This window comes from Triturus cristatus, chromosome 2_2, assembly GCF_964204655.1.
Source record: "Triturus cristatus chromosome 2_2, aTriCri1.1, whole genome shotgun sequence".
NCBI classification, from domain to species: domain Eukaryota; kingdom Metazoa; phylum Chordata; class Amphibia; order Caudata; family Salamandridae; genus Triturus; species Triturus cristatus.
The window spans coordinates 492,714,601-492,734,620 of record NC_140582.1 but is presented as its reverse complement, the minus strand read 5'-3'; the positions used below and the strand labels follow the sequence as shown (position 1 = coordinate 492,734,620).

Here is a 20,020-nt window from a genome sequence, read left to right as displayed (position 1 = left end):
TTCAAACCTGAGACTGAGTTAAGGGCCATTCACTTTGGACAGGTAAGATCTCATTTCAAGTGCTGTGAGTGCCATCTCTTACTGATGTGCAGCTCCCAAGAGCTGCTGCCTAGAAAGTATTCGACTGATAAAACCTGGTATTTTATGTCAGGGGTGGTCAAAGAACAGGGAAAAAAAACCTCAAATCTGGTAACGCTTTCCTTTCGAGACAGTAATTCACAAATGATTAATAGATCAAACATACGTAGATTTAGTTAAAACACAATGAAGAGGCAAATTCTAATTCAGTCATCTGCTCCATGCCCATCTAGAACTTCAAAATAAATATGAACAAACGGGAAATAGTTTTCTATTAAAAAAAAAAAAAAGACTAGTCCTCAGCTCAACCAGGAGTTGTGCGACATTTCAGTAGGTCTGGACTTTTAGGGCACATACATTACAAAAAGCAAAGTTTTAGGTCCCCGAAAGCTGATGTCTTAAAAAAAAAAAAAAGGCTGCATAAATATGTCACACAAGAGGATAGGCACTGCGTAGCTCAGTGGACTAATACACCCACTCAAGGAATCTGTTTGAATTTCTGGTAAGAGGTTCAAATTTGGGTGGGTTGACGCACCCTTTCATTTTTCTGAGTTGGTAAGATAACACTCAACAGGGTAACAAGCATCACATCCATAATCCACCAACAGACCTCCACAGGGGTGAATAAGCACTCTAAGGATACGCCTGCTAATGATGCTTTGCTTATTCTCAGGTTTTGTAGACCAGGTCTAGAGTTTATGGGATGGGAGAAAGTACTACCACTTCCTAATTTGATTTATTCACTTAAACAAAAATAGCACCTAAAACGTGGATCACAAGCATCCAATGCTATTTAAAGTAAATACTTAAATTTCCTCAATATTTGTCATGCAGTCACTTCAGTGTTAAATTATGGTGCCTTTATAGTCTAAAACCTCAAGTGAAATGAGGATTCATTTATGTTAGACAAGCAAGTAGAAATAAAACAAGGATATAGTTAAGGACAGGCCATCTTACATCTCATTTGTATTCCCTGATAAATGCATTCCTATTGTTTTTGTATTTTGTGACAACCATGCAATATTAAATGTTAGGCAAACGGTTGGTCAAAGAAGCATTACATATACATTATGCAACAGTGTTAACGTAGCAAATTCATGCTAGGCAGTCCTATCGGAAACACAGTCTTACTGCAAAAAAATGACCACATACTTAGAACCCACACAGACAAAATTATTAATTGCAGCGGGTTTAATGTGTTTTTCAAGTCATGCAAGCAAGCAAAGCAATGGCAAGCTTGTTTTGCTTTTGGTTAATATGTGCAGAATATTACCTATTCCCTTTTGTTAAACCAGTTAGAATTAAAAACACACACACATATATATATATATATATATATATTTTTTTTACAACCACTCTGTCCTATTAGTTTTCCTTACCTTTTCTGTGTGGTTTTAGATTGCGATCAACTGGTGGTGGTTCACAGTCAGAAACAGGCACCACCCTCTTTTGGGGTGTATTTGGACTTGGCCTGAATCCCATATGCACAGGTGGGGGGACCTGCATTCCAAATGCCGACATATCAAAAGATCCGGGTGTCATTGGCACATAGTTCGTTTCCTGGATAGGTTCTGTAAAACTGCTGGAATGATGTCGCGGTGGAGAGTTGGGATTCATAGGAACATAATTTTCATCAAGGTCTTCACTTGACATACTGCCAATGGTCAACATACTTCTGTTTTTCTAGAACAAAAACATTAAGACAACCATTACAGGCACAGTTACCAGTGGCATTACAAAGAATACGACTAATGCTGTGTGGTTGGGATTCCAGGACTGTGCATCATTCACTGCATGCCTCATTTAACAAAGAACTCTGGAATCAATTTTTGGTTGTGATTTTTGGTGATGGAGAGTTGAGTAAACATAGCTGCCAAGGTTTCAAATCGTTTATGTATGACATTTTCATAATTGCAGTGTAATTAGAAGTGACATTCGATGACTAAAAGTGATACTTTCTCGCGAGCAAAATCAAGCAATGAGGACTAGGGAAATGTATAAATATCAGAAATTACACCCATTTGAGCAACGACAAACTCAAAGAAGATCTTAAAACTGATGCAAAGCACCAGGGCACAACATAGTTTTCTTGAATTTTCTGGTTCTTATGTATACAACAGAACACATTCCTTACTTGGGCACTGCACAATGTTCAGCCTCTTAATTTCTTATGCGCACAGTCTCCGGATTTAACTGGCTATGGCAAACCCACTAGCACGGACATGCCCATTGTGTTTAAGCTTGGAGATTGAAATCAAACTGTCACTTGCGGAACCTACTCGCCATGACTGTACCAGATGAAAAAAGTCTCCAAATATAGTTGTAAATTGTCAAGAATGGAGCCCAATCAGGGAATCGGAAATGCAACACTCAGAGCGCACACAATGTTGATTGTACTAAGAAACCGGAATCGCCGGTACGAGTCTTACATACCCTTGTCCGTTAAATTGGTGCATGTGCACCTTTACTGTACCCTTGACCGGCCTACCTAAACTTTGCTTTCACCAATTTCTGCCACACGCTCTGCTCAGTTGCCTTTCCACTGACGAGCACACTAATGAGCAATGAACAGCAGAGCAGGGCCGGATTTATCCTGCGGCCGCTTTTCAGACAAGGCAGCAAAATAACCCAGGGGCATCATGAGACATGAAGTCTCAGATGCACGCATTCTATTTTACAGGAATAGAAGAAAAAAGAAAAGTATGTTATCTCTATTACAGTGACGCTTGGGCAATGCCAATCAATTAACTTCTTGTTCCATAATGCATGACTTTGCATTTCAGTGCAGTGATGCGAACCACCACACTGAAATGCGTTAGTCTAACGCTTGATGGGTAGTACTTGGCAGGGCTGAGTAAACCAAACTGTATTTACCTTCTTTTTACCAGATGGCCCCCTTGTGCAGAACGGAGTAAACCGAACTGGAATATCAATTAACTAGTATCTGTTTGCTTAGTCCTCTTTTTCTTAAACTTCTTTTAAGCAAATATGTAGCAGATTAAATGGAATGCATAAACCACATACAATGCCAAAGAGTGTAGTCTAATTTTCTTAATGTAGCCCTTCTTCCTCCACCAAGACACTATCTATCCCTTCTAGAAAGCCTTCCTCTATCTGTGGGTCAATTTGGCCCAAGTCTGCAAAGGAGCGGACTCCCATCCCAGTGTACTCTGCCTAATGTTCGACAAGGACATAAGCAATATAAATTTCATAGAGCCTCTGCAGCAAGTTCAGGGAACCCTCTTCACATGCATGCACGTTGGTGGAGTACCTATGTTGACGCTTTTCCTCTATCAGAAAGGACCGGTCCGCAGGAACAGCGGGAGGCACAGTGCATTCAGTGACTCCACCATAAATAATTTACCAAAGGCTCTCATTAGATATTTTTTATAATATGAGATTTATTCAGTAGTTAGAACTACCAAGTTATAAAAACAGACATAATAGTGGCAAACAGAAAATGTATTGTATGTTCACTGCATGTAAACTGTCAAGGGAAACAATAAGCAAACCTGATTAGAAAGGGATAATCAAATAGCCAAATCACTTTGAAAAAGTAACAAAATGCTCTACGCAACAAAACATATGATCAGAGAGCGGGTAAAAATGTGTGCATGTCGAGTATGTATGTTACCAAGTTAAAACAGCCAAAAGCACAAATGTGACTAATAACTTAAAGTGAGCGTGCCAAACAGAGTTCCAAATGAAAATCGTCAAATGAGCTTAGAAGCTAAAAGCAAAATGATTTTAAATAAGCTCTAGCAGCAACAAAAAAAAATGTGCTAGGTGATCTAAAAATAGCCTAAGACAGAACTATGAGCGAATGCACTAACATTAAGTGCCCTAGCAAATAGAGCTCTGAATGAACTCAAGCAAAAAGATTACTGACAAACCCAAATCCATTTATACTGTTTTGCACAATACATATTATACTGAACAAAATGTGACTTTTGTACAAAACATTCTGTCAGCAGCGTATACATTGCATTAATTCATTTCTTTTACACAAAGTTCTGATGAAAAAAAGCTTCACGTAAAAAAGAATGAAAACATTTACTCCTGCCAAAGAGCTGCGGCCTTCGCCGTTTTAAAGTTTCATCTTGTTAGCTCAGGAAAAGATACAACAGACCAACAATGACCAGCAGACGAAAATGAATTCACAATATTATTCTCTTTCACAGAGAAAAAAAGCGTGCACATTTCTTTGTCTTGCACCTTTTAAAGGCCTAAAGTGTTAGCAACATGAAAATAAAGTCCAATACATTCTTTATTTTTTCAAATAGCTTTCTCAACTAGACAACGCAGTTTATTTCAAATTCCCCGATGCAGTAGGACAAATATCAACTATACACAACCATGAACCTGCAGAAGATCAAGTAACATCCAAACATGCATACTGGTATAGAGTTTCTCTCTCTCGTGCGCTAACATTCCTTGTCCACCTTGGGCAAGAGCGCAACCACCCTCCCATCAGGGTTCTACCCAAGGCATCCTACAGCTACTCCAGAGAGGTACTTCGGAGTGCAAAAGATACACATACAATTACAAATTATACATCCTGATTCACAGAATCAATATAAATTCATACCCACAATGTTGTACGTTTGTGGTACACACAAACATTTTGCCTGGCACGTCGCTTAATTAAAATAATCAAAATTACTCCCAAAAAACAGTAGACTTTTTTTTCCGGGATGGTGAGGCACAAGGAATATCTCAAAAGGTCACGACTGTTTCAGGGATAGTGGTTTCTTCAGACTAAGATGCAAGGCTCAAAATACACTAAAACAATAAATATTTCAAAAATATTATTTTTCAAATGCTACTGTGACACCCTCTGAACAAAACCCGTGGCTGTTTTTCTGCCTTTCAATAATTTATTTTTATCCAATTTTAAGCTTCAAAAGAAGACTTGTCTTTCTCTCTTGGACAATATTGTGTTAAAGCTTTTTCTGAAGTTCGGATCCATTAATATTACTTCATAAAGGTAGTTTTTCCCCTTGAGACCATAGAGGACCCTCCCATATACCATTCTATTTTTTAAGCTTCACACCCATACCTCTGTGACAAGAAAAATAACAAAATAAGCTTTCGAGTCATAAGCAGACCGTGAGACAGTGTGATCAATTTCGTTTTAAGAACATGCACTCTGCTCATATGTTAAACTACAAAAGACACAGTAACATAAAACATAATAGATGCTCTCTGAAGACTTTGTAGCATGGGCCTTACGGAAACTCAGCCAAAGTTCACACATATGGTTCAATATAGTGATGTACATTTACATGTGGCACAAACCTAGCTATAAAGCAACAGAACACTGTAGAAAGAGAGGGGGCTACAATGTATTGCAGGGTTGGAGGCACTGGGGCCGATGGTCTGAGGGTTGGGTGTAATTCATGAAGATAGTTTAAGAGAATCTGGGGAGGGGGGTAAGGTTTGAGTGCGGTGTTCCGGGGAGTCTCTTCAGATATGTCTGGAAATCAAAAGATTAAACTTTGACAAGGTATTGTTTAAGAGCAGGGTCCTCCACTCTTAAGAGATGGAGGAGGGATAATGGCAATAACTTTTACTGGCATCCTACCTCCAATTCCGGAATAATATATTCTAAAGCCTGGCATGTGTTTTTGCCTCCTCCTTCCTGGATGTCAGTGTGGTGATACAGTTGCTTTAGGTCTTGAAAAGCTATACCAACATCTTGAACATAAATGCCAGGTTTGATGGGCATCAGCTCTGACTGCTTTTTAAATGATACAGTATGCTCTGGAGGTGATGCAGGCAGACAGAGGTAACAAGGGTAGATCAGGGAGGTCAGAGTTGTCCTTTTGAGTTTCTGAAGACCTTTCAATGAAGCAGGCTGTTGCACGCATGATGCTCTTCAAGGGTGTCATAGGATTCTTGGATACTCAACCTGCAGAAACTTGCCACCTCGATATCAGAGATGACCAGCGCTTGCTTGGATTTTCATTTTCTGGCAGGAATGGTTTTAACTCTGCATGGCAAGTTCCATTGATGACCGGGCGTTTTCATCTGGTGTGCAACATACATCCTGAAACTGAGGTTGGATGAATGTAGAATCCCAGGGATTGACATTATCAAAATGTTGCAGTACAAAACAATACAGATTAATTTTATAGACCATTGCAGATGTAATGCTGCTTAATGGTAATGGCAGCTGGAACACTTTCTTGATCAGCTACAGTGCGTCATGGGCCTTGTAAATCCATGTAAGACAGTTATTCAGCTGGACGATGCCGTAGCCAGACAATACCCCCAAGTAAAGCAGAGTATCAGAAGAATACTGCTGAATGCTGAAGTCTCCACCAACCAGTACAGCCAAGAATGGCTCCATGCACAAGGTGAAAATCACTGGTGTAAGCATGAAGCCTTAAGGGAGGCAACATATTACATGGATGAACTTAGATCTGGAAGAATCCATTTGTATCAGCTAGAATCTATTCTTCAGAAAATACTCAGACCACTGCAGGGTGATGTTCTTGATGCAACAGAAAGAGCTACTGCTAAAATCTCCCAACGCAGAAAAAGTGTAAGGACATGATCCATAAACAGTACAGGATCATGAGGGTTTGCTGTAGCGATAGAAAAATGAAAACACAAATAAAAGCTGGCTTAGAGCTTTGAAATAAGTATCACAGTGTGTAAGGATGTACTTATGGCATACAGCAATATAACCTGCCTAAAATCCTATTTTCACTATAACACTCGAATAATGGTGAAATTCTTTGACAACTAGTTTCAAGATGGAAGTGGAAGCTATGATCACCTGGAATACCCCTGTTCCAATGACAAAACATCAGTGGCCACATGACTAGACATGGAGCAAGAAAAAAAAAACTTGAATGGATGGAGTTGTGTAAGTGTCGATTCCCCTGGATATCACTAGTCTGGCTGAGAATGAAGATTCTGAAAGACTCCCAAAATGTGGAATGAAAAACAGGGAAAACAATGGATCTAGGTGCAACTGGATTATTATGAGGAATTCCCGAACATACTTAAATATGCGTCCTGCTTAAGTGAAACAGTATTAAGAGCTTTGAGTTAACTTGAAATTATGTTCATGTTATCAGTGGAGTATCCTGAATGAAGAAGGATTTCATGCACAGCAAAGCAAACAACATTGTTGCCCAGCATGGATAACTTAAAACTGCTAAAATTATTAACTCAAAGGAGAAGTGCTTGAGACAGAAAACATACAAGCTCCATTACCGAGCCCAATTAAATGTATGTTAATCAAGAAATGGCAACTTCAAAACTTACGGATAAGAGTACTTGACGATTTTCAATGCAAAACACCATATAAGCACGTAGTGCCTGAAGATAATTTTGATCTTCAAAGGTGCAAGTCAGTTTATAAATATTTAAGAGAATACATCTGATTTCTCTCTTGGGGTGTGTTATTTAGGGGCTCGGTATCACAGAGACGTCTTTGGGACACATGTGCCCATTTAGTTACGTTTAGGAGCAGGAATGGAAATGATGCAACATGTGCTACTTTATAAAAACGTCTATTTTACCATAATAAAAAAGAAATCATACTTTGTTTGCAATGGATAATGGGTCTTTCCAACATGATGAAAAGAAAACAATGCCAATTAGGAATGATCACCCAATGCAGTGACACAGTTTGTTCCCCATGTTCTTTTGACACTTAACTCTGAGGTGAAGTACTTTATCATCGGTGTGGCCCACATGTAGCGCTAGCTTTAGTCACTAGTAATGATTTGAGAACACAGCAGTCTACTTTTTTGGGGGGAGGGAGGGGGGGGTGTCTAAAATTACTAGCGTCCTGAAGCGTAAATATGAAATGTACAATTTGTCAATGCATCCATGTAATCTAAATTCACTACATGGTGTCCAGGGTGATCATCATGGCATGCTACTTATTGCTGATGGGAAGGTAAACATTTTCTCCTGGTATTAATTTACAAATAAATTGTTAACTTTGAGTAGAACGGTTGAAAGCAACATACTCTAGACGTTCTTCGTAGTTCCTTTCAAACCACAATGAAACAGTGAATCTCTTTAAACCCCATATGTTCTTTTTGGCACACAATTGTAAGAAAGGTCTATCTAGGAGTCTGATTTCTTTGATTTCATGCGTTATTACTGCAGTCTTTAGCAGACATCTAACGGGTTCTTCTGTCCTTGCATATTGTTTGCCCATGTGCATTAGCTTATATTTAGGGCATATATAGCATTCTACAATTTGTCACTCACTCTCATTATCTGGGAAGTAGATCATTTACTCTCAACATCCAGAATGTGTGTGCTTTCACTTTTTTTGCCCACCAGGGAATCGATTAGCCATACTTTGAATTAAAGTAGGAAAGAAAAAAAACCTGACACTTCAGGATTACGCTAAGCATATTTTGCAAAACTACTTACAAAGCTGCTTTGAAATCCTTCAAGAGAGTTGGATCGATCACTGGAAAAAGTTCGTGGAATATTATAAAAATCATCAGAAGTCACGGAAGACATATCTGAAAGAGAATGTAACAAACAAATTGTTGTACATGTAAGAAGTGCAAGTATCTAAATGAATGTGCATACATCAATGAAACCTATTTGAAATGGTGATCCATCAAATACGTAAAACAAATCTTCGATCAAGACCACTACTGAATCAAACACCTTCATAAATATGCTATGGTTTTGCTGACATTTTTATTATAATTTTCGATCTTTAAATATATGTACTATGCTATAAAACTGATCACCTCATAACAGATAATGTTCATGAACAGTTAAAGGGCTGTGGGCAAGCACGTGGATAAACGGTGGGAGGGAAGAGAAGGCGCAAGCACATAAAAAGGTGGGTGGGAGGGGCAGTGCAAGAACACGGGCAATGGAGGATGGGTGGGAAAGGGAAAGAACACACATAATGAAGGGTGGGTGGGAAGGGAAAGAACACAGATAATGGAGGATGGGTGTTAAGGGCAAGAACACGGACAAAAGATGATGGGTAAAAAGGACAAGAACGCGGCCACATATAAGCGCACAAACAGTGGAGGGAGGGTGGCGGGGCAAGCACACGGACAGTGGAACATGGGTGGGGGACCAAGCACATGGACACGGGGCAAGCACATGGATAGTGGAGGGTGGGTGGGGAGGGGATTAAGCACATGAACAGTGGAGGGTGGGGGGGAATTAAGCACATGGATAGTGGAGGGTGGGTGGTAGGGAAAGCACACACTGGAGGGAGGAAGGGTGGGAGGGAAAGCAGAGGGACAGTGTAGGGTGGGTGGAGGGGAATTAAGCACATGGCCATTGGAGGGTGGGTGGGGGGGGGGGATCAAGCACATGGATAGTGGAGGGTGGGTGGGGGGGGATCAAGCACATGGATAGTGGAGGGCAGGTGGGGGGGGGATCAAGCACATGGATAGTGGAGGGCAGGTGGGGGGGATCAAGCACATGGATAGTGGAGGGCGAGTGGGGGGGATTAAGCACATGGATATTGGAGGGCGAGTGGGGGGGATTAAGCACATGGATAGTGGAGGGCGGGTGGGGGGGATTAAGCACATGGATAGTGGAGGGCGGGTGGGGGGGATTAAGCACATGGATAGTGGAGGGCGGGTGGGGGGGATTAAGCACATGGATAGTGGAGGGCGGGTGGGGGGGGATTAAGCACATGGATAGAGGGGGTGGGTGGGGGGGATTAAGCACACGGACATCGGAGGGTGGGTGGGAGGGAGGGACAAGCACACGGACATCGGAGGGTGGGTGGGAGGGAGGGAGGGACAAGCACACGGACATCGGAGGGTGGGAGGGAGGGACAAGCACACGGACATCGGAGGGTGGGTGGGAGGGAGGGACAAGCACACGGACATCGGAGGGTGGGTGGGAGGGAGGGACAAGCACACGGACATCGGAGGGTGGGTGGGAGGGAGGGACAAGCACATCGGAGGGTGGGACAAGCACACGGACAGGCGAGGGTGGGTGGGAGGGAGGGACAAGCACACGGACATCGGAGGGTGGGAGGGACAAGCACACGGACATCGGAGGGTGGGAGGGACAAGCACACGGACATCGGAGGGTGGGAGGGACAAGCACACGGACATCGGAGGGTGGGAGGGACAAGCACACTGACATCGGAGGGTGGGAGGGACAAGCACACGGACATCGGAGGGTGGGAGGGACAAGCACACGGACATCGGAGGGTGGGAGGGACAAGCACACGGACATCGGAGGGTGGGAGGGACAAGCACACGGACATCGGAGGGTGGGAGGGACAAGCACACGGACATCGGAGGGTGGGAGGGACAAGCACACGGACATCGGAGGGTGGGAGGGACAAGCACACGGACATCGGAGGGTGGGAGGGACAAGCACACGGACATCGGAGGGTGGGTGGGAGGGAGGGACAAGCACACTGGTATCGGAGGGTATGAGGGAGGGACAAGCACACAGACAGTGAGGTGTGGGCCTTGGGAAATCACATAGACAAGCATATAGGGTGGGCAGGAGGGTCTGAGGCTGCACATAAACAATGGAGGGTTGGGCAGAAGGGCTGGGCAAGCACATGGACAAAGGAGGTTGAGTAGGAGGACTGGGAAGGAACATGGAAGGGAGAGAAGAACACGAGGGAGAAAGCTGAAGAAAATGTTTTATCTTGTAGAGTTCTTAAATAAAAAAAAAATTGCAACGTAAATATTTAGCAGCAGAAGGACAAAGTAACGCATCCATGCTCCAGGAGCGGGACAAACACGTGAAGAAGAAGCAAGTCTACAGAAGGTGACAAAAAAAAAATAAAGGATCAATCAAATGGGAGTAAAAATAAAGAATTAATGGACGGCCTCTAAACTGCCTGTAAGGTAACAAAAGATCTTGCAAGAGACCGTACATGCGTTGCCTTAGGCAAGAATAAAAAGGAATCCATTCTGTAAATAATGCAAGTAGAAGATAAAGAACTAAATTTGACAGTGTGAAAAACCGAGTGTGCTCTTCAGATGCAAAATATTCCCTCCAGCATTTCAATGAATGCACCTGCTAAAAGTTGGAATGATACAGCCAACAGCCTGATATGAGAGAGGGACAATGTGCGGAGTTAAAGAGCCCTCTTTGTTTTTGAAAGAACTGGTAACAATGTATGTCAAGCAAGCAGCTGTCCTGTCAAGCCTAACTTGGGTTCTTTGCTACAGACACATGGTGACTTTTGCATGCGCAACCACTTGTGGTGGAGATTCAAGCTCAACTATTCCATTAAGAGGAGGTGAATCTGCCCTTAACTCAGGTAAGAACTCAGTCTGCTGAAGGAGAGATGTGCAGAAGCCAGCACGGTAGTGTGGCACAGTGGTGGGAGCAGAAGTGCATTTTAACCAGCTCTCTGTAAACTACTAAAAGGCTTAATGAAATTTACCCAAAAAGATCTTAAACTTTAAAAAAAGAACACATTAGCCAGCAATGCTGTAGGCTGGCCACCAAGGGAATACCGCCCACATTGCTTCCTTTAACCTAAAGGGCGGGCCTAGATTAGAACTTGCTTGATCAGAAAAAGGTTTGAGCACTGCCCACCTCCTCCAAACCTAAACTAAACAGGGTAATACCACTACTATCCCATGCTCAATGTTATTAGGAAAGAGGAAGAGCTGAATGTGAACTTAAGGCAAGCAGAGTACTACACTCACCCGAAGGACCAACTTTTTAATTATTATAAGATATACCATTTTGTGCCATCTACAGCGACAGAAACAAGCATGCTTCCCTTGAGCAAGCCTGCAGTATGTTGACTTGAGCAGATGCACAAGAGGAAGATAGATACAGCTGTCAAATGCACACCCGGCCAAAAAGACCTGTCATGGCCCACCTTCAGCACTCTGGGAAGTACAAGAAGGGTGTGATGACAAGAAACTGTCCAATCAAAAAGAAAGTGTGCCTATGCTCCTGTAAGCAAACACAAAGAAGCAGGCAACACAAATAATCCACACCAAGGTAATAAAGATATTCCTATGCGAAAACCATATTAGATGAACCATCACCTGCTTGAAACTAAATTAAACAAGCATTGGCATAGCCAATAGGTCTCGCCTTTGGGGCCTTATAAGTGTTTAGACAGAGCTATTAGCTTTGCTAACGTTAACAGAGCGAGAAAAGAATAAATATAAAGTAGGGCATTACAAAAAAGGAAAAAAGGAAGCTAGGGGCAGGCAGCAATAGAGAGAAAAGGAGGAATATAAAGTAGGGAATTACAAAAAAGGAAGCTAGGGGCAGGCAGCAGAACTGTCTGAACCCCGCCTGCATACCAGTGCAGAGGGAAGCCTATTGAGTAGCAAACATTCTTTAAACATTTCAAAACATCAGATCAAATCCAGAGGCCTTTCTTTGAGTCAATTCTCATACAACTAACAAATGCCAGTATTCACTTGTTTGCAGGGACATATAGGCGGCTGTAAAAGAAAATGCTGAGAAACACATGCCCAGTAAAACAAGAAGGCAACTGGTGCTCATGTAAAGTGCATTGATACCTTCGGGTCGAGTTTGTGCTTTATAAAATTCCAAAACACACAAAAAAGTTTAAGCTATTGGCATTGTAAACGACAATGCCTTTTATTTAGGTTTTAAAAAATATAAACAAAAATAAAAGTCATTGTTATTTGCAATGTCAATAGCTCAAGCTCGCGTAACTGCGAGACCTATTGCATTGCAAATGCTGTTTTTTTTTTATAGGTGCAATATATCCAAAGTGCAATACATACATACAGACTCCTTTCAACACAGATGTTTAACTAATTTAGAAAGAAAACCTTGCGAGTCCATTTTAGGGAGGAGCTTGTTTTAAGGCATCAATATGTAGGAACATTGACGGTCTCACAGTAAAAATACAACAACATTTCATGGAGGTACATAAAATTGTATAAAGGCCAGGTGCATGGCACAATTTATCTATGCAGACACACGTGGGAAAGAGGAAGTGACACGAGTACTACCCAAAAATTACCAGTAATCAACTATTAAATCAACGGTAAGACATAGCCCACCAACAGTCAGCTGATGAGTAAGCAGCAGAAACAATGAAAAAATAATGAGAATGTAATCGATAATTTACATAACAGGATTTCATTAAAAAAAATGCTATGCCTGGTTTGCACTGAATGAGCAGGGAGATTTCATAAAAACATTTACTGTGGATATGCAATTCCCTATTCCAACTAAGTTGCTATGTATTGAAAGATTCCTTAATCAATAATGACACGGTGATCACAGCAAACACACAGAAAGGGGTTAAACTATTAAAAAGAGTAAAATCTACATAGTGGGTATCAATGGCTTGAGAATTTTAAAACCCCCATGACCGATATTGTATTGACTTGAGTTCTGAAACAATTATAGCTACAGCACAAACAAACCATGCCTCTAGTACTGTACCTCAACTATTTTGAATATAAAAACTTACCACAGGGGTGCGAGTGCTCCATCTTGAATTTCGTTTGATGGCACCAACTACAATGCTGATTTCTCCCTGAACATAATATTTTTATCCACCAACCACAGCGCCGCCAGGGATTCTGGCTGAGCGCGCGAAACTGAAAGAGCGGTGGGAGCGCATGAGATGCCGTGAGCGTGCATATCTGCTGTCCCGGCGTAAGCAGAGGATCGCCAGAGAAGACACACTGTCTATCCGCGGTGAGGCTCCGAGTTTGAACCGGAGGGTTAACTGTCCTTGAGCCTGGCACGCACCAAAACTCACTCCTACAGCAGCATGGCCAGCGTGACAGCAGCCACCTGGGCCGAGGTACACCGAGCACCCTGTGAGCTCTGGGAACACGCTGCAGGGCATCGCGCTGAAGTATGGCATAACGGTAAGGAATGCGGGGAGTAGCTGTAATACAACAGTGCATGGTTGAAGCTGCCCTGCATTTCTACTGTCCTTGTCGACCAAATGTTGCATGCATATGTGAAAGGAAGCTAGTCGTACGTGCGCCCATTTCCTGTCCTGGGAGTTGTGCACATCCCGTGTCCTGCAACTTAATCAAACACTGTGGTATGCGTTCACGGGCGCGTTCACAATTGCAGTCCTTTCTGCGTGTGCACAGGTCCGGTCTCCCTTCCAAAGCAAGTCGGTAACAATAGATCTCGCTAGTGACAGTGCTTTCACGCTGCGTCGCTAGGAGAGACCGAAAAATATGTATGGGATACGGTCGAGAGATCTGGAAACCTGATATCTGGCATGAGATACCAGGATGTAGCCATTGCCATAGGACAAGATCTGTGCAAATCTATATGATCCTATGCCAGGATTTCTCTTCCTTGGTTGTCCTAGACTCACATCAGTAGTTCATCAAGGATTGCAGGGATTTTCTTGAATTATTAGGTAGATGTAGTCCAAATTAGTAGGATGCCCTGATTAGGACATTGGCCCTGAAATTGGATATTTGGGTCCGTTAGTGAAGCTAGACTGAATAAGACTAAAATGTATAATTATGGCCCCGCACAATGCACTTTATTTCCTATAATTGAGATGTGATGATTACGCTCCAGCAGAGCTAACAAACGCATGATGTCCTGTTAATTGGGATTTTTTTTAATGGATGCTCTCTCTGCCGGTTTATGTTATGTAGGCCTGTATAATGCTCTTGTAGCCTTAACTGATGGAATGAGCTTTGCATGGGTTGGTTAAACTGTTGCGCTTTCAAACATTTTGATACATGTGGGATAACGGGCTGCAGATCGCTCAATTAATTTTAAGATATTTTAATTTATATACCATTTTATATTTGTTTTAGGTTGGTGTTCTGTGCTTGCTGTATTGATTTAATTGCTATTTATTGTAGATTTTTATGATATTTGTAATGGCTTATGTCAACAAATTGAATAATGTGCAATATTTCTGTAAGAATGCATTTCTTGGAAATAAAGGGTCTGATCGGATTATACATGTGTGCATTCATATATAGCAAACCTATTCCTGTTCTGCTGAGGCAACCCTCTTCACTAACTATAAAGATGGTTCTATATTTTGAATGAGGCCATACAAATTGCAGCCCGGTATACTTGGCAAAAGTCTATGAAATTTGTTGCAGCTTCACAAAAGCTTGTAATCTTGGTCACGTCACTATGAAAATCATGAAATGTGGGGTAATACATGTCATCAGCAAGTCCCGTAGTGGTTGCAGGCAGCAAAGTAGACACTGGCACAGACCAGGCTACGTGCAAGTAGCAGCTTTATAGGCAGGTAACTGAATTGCATTACGTTAGGAGTCACGAGATGCGTGTGTTTTACGGTGAACGTGAAATATAATGACAGTGCAAACTGATTAACTGTAATTTTGCTGCAGAGCATGACATGCACAATCACGCCAATGCCCCAAATCGTGGATAGATATCCGATGCCGAAAAAATATGTAGGAGACGCGTGAACTAGCTTATGTTCGCATTAAAGTCTGACGAGCGTGGGAGCTAAACGCCATAAAGACGGTGAGATGCGAGTGCGATCTCAATGAAAGATAGGGCTTATGGCCTAATCACAACGCAGTGCTGGTTAAGGGAATCCCATAGGTAAAGCACAGTGGCTTGCATGGACAGGCTGACGCACAATGTAACCCCCACAAACTCGTCCCAACTGTATGTAGTCCAAACGGAAATCCCAACAGTAGACGGGGCAACTAGTGTGAAAACAGCTAAGCAGGGGTGGAGAAAGTTAATACAACTGGACGCTAATTGTAACAAATTAAAGAATTAAATAATTAAATCAAAAACGGGCACTGTGCAACAAGTTACCGTATAGTGAAAAAGATGTAAGAGTGCTTAATGGTGTAACGTTATATACAGTGATTATATGCAAAATGCGACAAAAAGACACAACAAGCACCAGAAAATGTCTGTCTGAGGCGGCATTGGCTTAGTCGGAAGTGAATTGCTTTTTGAAGAATTCACATCAGATGCTTCCAAAGTTAAGAATAACAAGCTAAAAAGAAGGGAGGGGTAGAAGGGAGGGGGTAGTGGGGTAGTGAGAGCAGACAGCAAGGCGGTGGAGGAGGCTTAATGAGCCATGACAGAAAGGCAGATGGCGGCTGCGGGCATGCACACTCACGTGCACTCAAGCTCTAGGCCACCAAAAGCCTCTGGTGGCACTTTTAAAAGCCACTTAATGTCTCAGGTGAGACCAAAAAATTAACAGGGTTTGTTCGTTTTTTAATATGATGTATGGAGTTTTGAGTTCATTAGGTGTAATGTGGCCTTTATCCCCAATTATTTTACCATAATTTATTTCACAAAGTAATGAAGTCAGGGGAAAAAACTTATTGCATCGTGTAGCTCATTAAGGTAGTTTGAGCATGTTCATGGTTTTCAAAGAAATTGTGGTTAATGAGTGGAGCAGTGCCTTGGTTTAGGCTTTGTGGGAAATGAAGTCACTTGGCAGAGTACTTTGAAAGATGGGTTGTTTGTTCCTTATAGTCAGCTCAGATTTGTTATCATACAAGCAGCTGATTTGACCGAACAATTTGTCAAAGCAATTTAAAATGGGATGGCTCTGTGGTCAGAGTTTCAGATAATAGTGTTTTGACTTTTATGACCATCGGTTTAATCCTAATTATTATAATAATCATGAAGAATTTGGAGATGCAGATTTAGCTAGAGAAAGTTCACAGACAGACATATTGCTTCTGTCTCCAAACTTGACAGGCAAGAACCACTACTCTCCAGGTGAGTCACTGAAAAAAAAAACAAATCGGCCACTTTTGACAAAGGAGAAGTAGTTGTTCATCCACAAAGAACTGGTTTTACACACATCTAGGTTGTAACTTTGAAAACAAATGTTTAGATTAATACTGTGTTTGGAATTTCTCATTCGAAACTTAAGGCAGCCTTTCTATTTAACATCATGTTTGTAAACTAAACGTTCAAAGTATTTATTTGTATTTGTACAATTAAGTGTCCATTTTCTAACACCCACCTCTATTACCTACTGCTAATCCTGAATGCCACACCTAACTAAAACATTAACTCTATACCTCAACTCCATACCTAACAAATATTTTAGTCTGTATCACACTGAAAGCCTAACAGTATGCTCATCAACACCCCCATACTCAAGTACGCAATTAATAGCACCTAACTCTTAGCTCTAACACTAACTCCTTCATATACTCCTTCTCAATGCCTTACATTTTGATTAAAAACTGGCCCTTACACAAACCCACACTGTTTCCCCATCGCATAACTTGTCACTCAGTTATCTTATACATTAATCCTAGCATAAGAACTATACCTTAATCACAATGCCTTTCCCTATTCCTAATCTTATTGCGACAAATATTTGCTATAATTAAAGACCATTCCCTTTTCTATATGTGAACCTCATTTGTTATATAATTTTTTAACACCGCTTTAAAAAAAACAAAAAAACGACAAAATGATTTTAAACTTCCGATTTTCTAACTAGGTTTGACTGTTTATTTATTTCTGTATTTGAATTTTTGATCAAATACAATTCGATCCATGCCAATTAGAGTAGTGGAACCCTTGCTCTCATGGCCCATTACAGAATTTCTTTGATCACCTACTCTAGGTTTCCTGGGAGAATTAAGTGATGCTTTGCACATTAGATGACATAAGCACACGCCTAGATTAATTTTCCCTGATTTGTGGAACTTGTTTCGAACAACAAATAAACTGACCAAGATAATGAATTGCTGTAAATTAACACAGATTTACAATGATCCATTAATTTTGTATCAAAATTTTATTTGAATTACAAATTGTTCTATATTTAAAATTTGTAATCATGAATGAATTGGAACGGTTATTTTTAAGGAGACTGTCAAATGTGCTTTTAATTGCTTTTCTATCCCAGTGCACTGCAATAACAAACCAGAGATGATATTACACATTCATGTAGGTTCCTTCTACACATTTTTTGTAAGACTGAATATTTAGACACTTTTGTAATTGTTACAAATTTGCACAATAGGCTCCAAAAAGTGGGAGAAATTAATAGAACACATAGTATCTTGTAGAAGAGCAAATCATTAATACCTTAAAGAAATTTCAAACCATGAATTTAGTGACAGTATTCTTTAAGCATGGTATGTGGTTAATGAACCCATATGTGGAATAAGCTTGAGTGTCATGTATCAATAAATACTCAACATAAATACATGAATGTAGATCCAATTGAACTAGATTTAACAGACGGAAATCTGAATATTTCCATGCCAATTGTTTGTGAAATAAACACCGAAATCACCAGCTGACTTAGAGTGTGGTCTTTCCTTCCTTGTGCTTTTGGAGCTGAATATGGTATATAACATACTGACAGTCGCCTGTAGTTCGTTATAGTTAGGATATATAGAACGGTTTTGAATTTTAAGTTACAAATGTTTTATTAACATCTCCCACGAAATTGGATTGCGAACAGATCTTTTACCTCCGACTGGGGAACCTCATTTTCTATTACTGTGCATACATTTATTTTATATCTATTTTAACACTGCATGAAGGCAGTTGGTCTCCAATATTCAAATGTTTAGCCAAAATGTTTGCAAATATGTGTGCATCATAAATATATATATACATACATATATATACACACACACACACACACACACACACACACACACACACACACATATGACGAGTGATGAAGCTTACGATCTTCCCACTGTGGGGACAGGTGATCATCCCAGTACTTGAACTTTGGCTTTAAAAGAGTCTGGAGACATTATTAGGACACCAAATGATTCTACATAAAACTACAGACATGCCACATAAATATTAAGAAAATGTGGGAATTAGATATCATGTACCTCAGCGATCAGAGCCTTCTCATGACTGAGCACCCTAACAGCCTGTCTCCCCGATACGGTCACCTTAACCAGCCTACACAAGTGGAGGACAGCTAATAATGACAGTGGCAATACAGAGTAAAAACTTATTTGGGTCAAAGAGTATGGAGGCAGGGCGATCTGCCAAGCCAAGTTGTGTTGCTGCTGGGCTGAAGATTTCGGGTTGTCCCCCTCTGAGCTTCTCCCCAGCAACAAATTCAGACAGACCTTACGGAGAAGGTATCTGGCCTCATTGTGCCCTGTTTGGCTACAGCCTGCAGCCTTGTCCTGCTGAAGGATGCTGAGCACCGAAAAAGTGACTAAGTGCATATGTAGAAATCTTCACAGGGAAAGGCAAAGGTATCTGGATGGTGAAAGGGCTTCCCTGGGTGCAAAATCAAAATTCCTCACACACTGAGCTTTTCCCATCAAAACCAACAGCTTCATCCGGATGGCGTCCAACCGCTATTTGACTGTGTGGAGCCCTCTCCAGCTACAGCCTGCTGTCTTATCCTGCGGAAGATTTTTGACCAACCAGGTCGAACCTGTATCCAACTCGTGCTCCATCACGATTAGCTTAAAATCACACCTACAGCCCGATATAGAACGACCAGTTGAACGCGGTTGCGGTTTAATACTTTTAGGTACTATATTTATTTTAAACTTTAAAAATTCATATTTCGAGTTCCCCATACTGGATTGGTTGTGGTTTTGGTATAATTTTATTTACCACAAATGTCCACTATTTTTCTAATTCAGTTTAGGATATTTATTGTCTTGTGGCTTAATTACTATTTTGGTACTGCCCCAAGTTATGCCTGTCTGTGCCAGAGCTACTAGGGGGGCTAAGCTCTGGTCAATCTTCTGACTTTAAGGGTTCTCCTTGACCAGGACTGTAATTACTTGATGTTGATAGGCACCCACCTTCACTAATAACCCAATTTCCCTCACTTTACCTATCATGTGTAAATGATCAGTGGATTAGTGCCACCTGAATTATATTTTCAAGGTTACTTCCTTCCGCTGGGCAAGTTGTGGCAAGTTGTTAGCTCTAAGGAAGAGTTCTCCCAAGTTGCTTTGAATGTAGAGGGATATTGAGGTTTCATTACGATTTCATCTGATATGGGAATGGTGAGAATTTTGTGCTGTACTGAGTATAT

At 41.2% G+C, this 20,020-nt stretch overlaps 1 protein-coding gene across 2 annotated transcripts in view; it reads right to left on the bottom strand.

Annotated features, from left to right (window-relative positions):
* Window positions 1-20,020, bottom strand: part of GAB1 (GRB2 associated binding protein 1) — a 323,032-nt gene that overhangs the window by 57,319 nt on the left and 245,693 nt on the right. For both annotated transcript variants that reach the window (XM_085641605.1, XM_085641604.1), the window contains exons 5-6: window positions 8,485-8,579; window positions 1,458-1,761 (exon numbers count right to left, since the gene is read on the bottom strand). In XM_085641605.1, the coding sequence (XP_085497731.1) occupies window positions 1,458-1,761; window positions 8,485-8,579 (399 nt within the window). The remainder of the gene's footprint in view (window positions 1-1,457; window positions 1,762-8,484; window positions 8,580-20,020) is intronic.